The sequence below is a fragment of the Amphimedon queenslandica genome, unplaced genomic scaffold (genome assembly GCF_000090795.2).
Source record: "Amphimedon queenslandica unplaced genomic scaffold, v1.1 AMPQUscaffold_13462, whole genome shotgun sequence".
NCBI classification, from domain to species: Eukaryota; Metazoa; Porifera; class Demospongiae; order Haplosclerida; family Niphatidae; genus Amphimedon; species Amphimedon queenslandica.
The window spans coordinates 275,172-280,195 of record NW_003546302.1 but is presented as its reverse complement, the minus strand read 5'-3'; the positions used below and the strand labels follow the sequence as shown (position 1 = coordinate 280,195).

The 5,024-nt window shown below is 35.1% G+C and overlaps 1 protein-coding gene across 1 annotated transcript in view; it reads right to left on the bottom strand.

Annotated features, from left to right (window-relative positions):
- Positions 1–475: 475 nt before the first annotated feature.
- LOC109581094 (myotrophin-like) overlaps positions 476–5,024 on the bottom strand; it is an 11,152-nt gene continuing 6,603 nt past the window's right edge. Inside the window, exon 6 of the mRNA XM_019994875.1 lies at positions 476–553. Coding sequence (XP_019850434.1) covers positions 476–553 — 78 coding nt within the window. The remainder of the gene's footprint in view (positions 554–5,024) is intronic.

Below are 5,024 nucleotides of genomic sequence, written 5' to 3'. Positions count from 1 at the left end.
GTAGATGCACTTCAAGAAAGTGACAATTATGTGATAGACCTATACCTATTTGGACTAGAACTCTTGTCTGATACACAGACTCAGTAACAATCACCTTGAACTATTTGAAATAATGAAAAAAATATCATTTTTTAATAAAACAAGACTAATTCATCAGTTTAAATGGCATCCATATTTAAGGCATCACAGTCTCATGACATACAATTGAGAATAGCGTTAAATTCTACACTGAAGTTAGCAAAATGTAGAAAAGGTGCTTGATAAATCTAAAGTAGCACTGCATGTATGGGCAATGGGCTTACAAGCCAAACCATGAAGATTGTTAAAAGTTAATGTAATATGTGAAACTGCAATCAGTAACTTGCAGTTGTAAATCATAAGAAATGTCTCATGTCATCTCCAGTACAGTTGCCAATAAACTTTCCTAAATGGGTCCATCACAACTCCTGTCCTTCGCTAGGAAATTCAGGTTCAACTAAGAGTGATAGTACTTTACCGTGAAAGACTGCAATTGCTGAGTAAATGGAAAGAATTCATCAAGAGTTACATCGCACTAAAGTGAATAATGACAATCACAAACACCAGTGTTTAATTCTATTCAGGCTGCCAGAGGTTCTTTCGGAAAAGTGAAATCTGCTGCTTTTACAGTGAGGCACTGTAAGTTTGAAGGACGTTATGATTAGTTGAAATCTTTTGTCATATTAGTGTCACGTATCTTATGTAGTAACATGGCATTTTTTAAAAGAATTTTTCTAAAGTGGTAGTTAACCACATTAGTCACAAATACTCCAAAGAAATATCTCAACTGTCCTAAATTGTTAGATTACATTTTAATGTTTATAATCTATTGCTCATTGCAGGTGCCTCTTGGTGTGCAATTAGAAAATGAATCAAAGTATGAAGATATCGTTTTAATAATGGAAGATTTACATAAATATGTGCCTATGACTGTGCATGTGAAAAAGGTTCAATTTGAAGGAAAAGAAGTTGCAGAAGAGGAACAGCAACTTTGTCCATTATGTGTTGGAGATCAGTTATCTGTGGCCAGGTATCAAGGGAACAAAATAATAAGAGGGAATTCTAATACTACATCAAAAGGATTAGAAGGCCTTTTTGGCGTGGCAGAGGAATGGCATTCTCAAGTTATTTTTCTTAAGGCTGCTTTGGTAAGATTACGTCATGAAAACTCCAGTAGGGAATGAGGAACTTAATGCAAAATCCAGAATGCAATTAATAGGAGAAATGTTCCTAATGAGCCAAATAAAAATTTTGTGGCTGTGAAGATTTTCTGATTGTCGTTACTTGTAGTATTGTTAATGCAGCCATGCATTTTTTTGCCATGACAGCTATTTAGGTACAACGGGCTGAACGCACAATTTAGATTTTGGGACACAAATTGTTTTCTATATACTTTTTCTACAATATATAATATTTTGAATTTTTTTCTCAATAATGAGATGCAATAACTCTTACTAAACTTTGTAAAATGGATGAAAACTGAGTAAAGAATTCTTGAACAGGATGAGAGTACTTTAATTTTTAGTAATATCATTGTGTTTATAATATTATTTTCTATTGACGTATGTTGCATCACTTGGCAAAAGTCTTTTAAGTTTTGCAAAATGGGCTGCAATATCTCATAAAGTTTTGTTGATTTCCAAATATCAGTGTATCACAAAAGCATTTACTGCATACAAACTTGATGGAGTGTTTGCCTTCATTATGCCACGATTGCAAGCTTTAGAGCTTTGTAGAGCCTGCATTCACCAGATGAAACAGCTAAATAAACAATAGTCAGGAAATACATACTGGTGGCCATTTTTATTAATGGTTTGACTAATATGACGTCATATCTTAACCCTACCTTGCAATTAATATTTCCTGCCAGTTTTATAATATACAGAGATATCCAGAAATGACACAAAATCAAAAATGGCGTATAAATTATGAAAAGTTATGCAGCAATTTTTTGAATATTTGAAGTTCAATGATCTATAACTTCTAAACAGTGCATGGTAAAATTTTAAAAATAGCAAAATTGTACAACTTTTTCTTTACTATCAAATGGCAGCAATTAAAAAAATATTAAAATTTCATCCAAAAGTACCCTAAGGAAGTACCTTCTTGTAATGAGATTCCTGAAGACTTATGGCTGAAATCTAATGATGAGCTAAAAGATATTTCACTCGATGTTTCTAAGATTATAGTTGACAAAATGGTGGACCTGTCCCTTACTTTTCAAGATGATAAGAGAAATTCAATGCTAGAATATTCCCGTGATGTAGTATCACTTGGCCTTTTATATATGCATTATAGGGATTCCATCATAGAGGGAGATAGACCGAGAGTCATATTATCATGGAAGTACATGCTATTGCTATTTAAAGCAACAAAAAGAAGGAACTATGCTATAGAAGGGGTTCTCACCCAAGCTAATATAAAACTACTACCTCCTAGACAGTCACACCAAGTGATATGGTCTAGATTTGTTAAGACACATGGAAAAGGTATTCCTCGTAATAATATACATTGTGATCTCCATATGCAGCATCTTAATAGAGTATGCAACAAATGTGTATGACATCTTGGTGCAAATAAGACTGAAAAGGTAATAATTTGCTACAGTAATTGTATAGGGCCTTTAGAACACATTTTGCAAAGTTAAAATAGTCAGCATGGATGTGGGCTTACTTTTAATGCACATACAATTGCATCTGGTAAAAAATATCAGGAATTGATAATGCAGGAGCTTGCAAAAGCATGTATTTTTGCTGATGTTTCTGGAAGAATGTACCTCTCCTTTGCTAAATATGAATGTAACCCTGCTAGATCTATGAAATTTGAAGAGGTTAAAGATTGGCTAACTTTACTTGTTGAAAGATTATACTTAGGATGTAAATTGGTAACTAAAAAACTTAAGTCTTGACTAAAACAAAATATAGAACTTTTCTTATTTTGTAAAAAGATTAATGCACAATAATTAATCACACAATTGCATGCTGCTGGAAGCAGTATGACATTCACACATTAATTAGAGAACAATCATCACAACACGCATATTGATTATTTTTGGTATAAGTATGAAAATCTTGGAATAGTACCTTTCTTCTACATTTCGTCTTATTTTGACAATAAACTAGCTCAACAGATCGTTTCAGTCCTTTACCAAAAAGTAATATGCACTGTGACTTTTGACCACTCCTGCCACATCGACCAGTTTGTTGAATATAAGTTTCAACATCATTAGGTGGACCCCAATCAATTTGCCCTTTCAACACCAGCACAATCTACTGCAATCCCAAAAGCAGCAGTGCATATTAGTACTCTGAGTTTGGAGTCAGATTTAGTGATTTGAGAGACAATATTGTTTTTCACTAAATCCTTTGTACCTTTACAAAATACATCTACTAAACTGTTTTGCAACATAGAAGGAGGAGATTCATTTGGATCTAGTAGATCATCAGACAATTGAGTATGAAACAGCTAATACAACTGCCCAGAATGCAACTGCTGCTGACAAAAAATGATTGTTCCTATCAAGTTGGTTCTTTTTAACATTAATGACTGGATGAGGCGAGTAAATATTTCATGCATTGACAATATTTCTTGGACTCCAAAGCGAAGATTTTCCTTATTAGGAGAAAAACACTATTTCTGATCTTGCCATACCAGTATCATGTATGACGTGAGACACTAGTGTGTCAGATGCAGTGGCAGTAAGTGCCATAATGTGAACCTCAGGTACTACAGGGGCGTATCTAGGAATTTGGAAAGGGGGGTTCTGGGGTACAGAATGCAGTGGGAGATGGAATTTAAAGACGCGAAGCGTGATGCAATTTTGGCCACACCCACTTTTAGGGGTTACTTAAAACGGCGTTTTTCTTTATTTTTCATCAATAACTGGTGGGGTCAAGATCATTTCTATGATTTGAAGCATACTAGCTCGCATACTAGTACTTTTGATCACTCTTTGAAGGACTGGGAACTGCTGAAATCATAATCAGGGTGGTAGATAACGTTAATAAGAGGCTTGGTAGTGATGCAAGAGTTCAGAACTTCAGTAATTTTTTCTAAGCCCAGCCATAAGGGGGGTGCTCAAGCACCTTCAGCATCCCCCCTGGATACGCCACTGTACTATACTCCGAAGGTGTAATAAATATAAATATTCATGTCAAAAATCTTTGCCCCTACAAATAATCACATCATGCCTCAGCATGAGGCTGAAACTCACCATGTCTGAAAGCAATGAGCTTCATCTATAACTAAAGCTTCTAGCCTTTCTTGATATACATCATGTCCTAGTATTCGTCTCCACTTCTGCTTAACTAAGGTTGTTTCTGGACATGCAAAAACAAGCTGGTACTCTCCTTTTATTATGCTGTCCTCATCTTCACAGTCACCAATACGTACAGTAGTTAAGCCTTTTCACAAAAAATTTTGAACTTGGTCTTTCATTAGAGCAATGAGAGGTGAGACAACAACTGCAATGGACCCTTGCCTTTTCTTTAAGAAATCAAAAACTAATGGCAGGCTAGCAGAGCAAAGGCTTTTTCCATAACCAGTGGGTAAAATAACAAAGACATCCTTCATTTGTAGGAAGACAGTACTGGCTTTTGTTCTTCCTTAAAGCTAGATAAACCAAATTTCTTTCAAAATTCCAGCAGGGCTGAGTTGACTGAAGCATCATAATAATAGCTACATCTACAGCTAGCCATTTCATAATACGTTTTATGACACTTAAGTGACACTTCCTGTTTTTTGGTAAATACCTAATTTATACGAGCTTCCATTCTTGACTGCAAGAGAATAGTGTCAGTAGGGAATGAATCCAGACCCTTCCTCACGTAGTGGGTTTGGTCTGGCACACAAGACTAAAAGGTACACATGTATACTGTATAGCTGGTAATTTGAAAGGAATAGACTTAGCATTTTGATAGAGGTTTTACACAAATCATGCTAAGTGCTTCAAAAGCTAACAAGCACTGCAATAAAAAGTTCATAGGCACTTGGAGCAACTCCTTAAA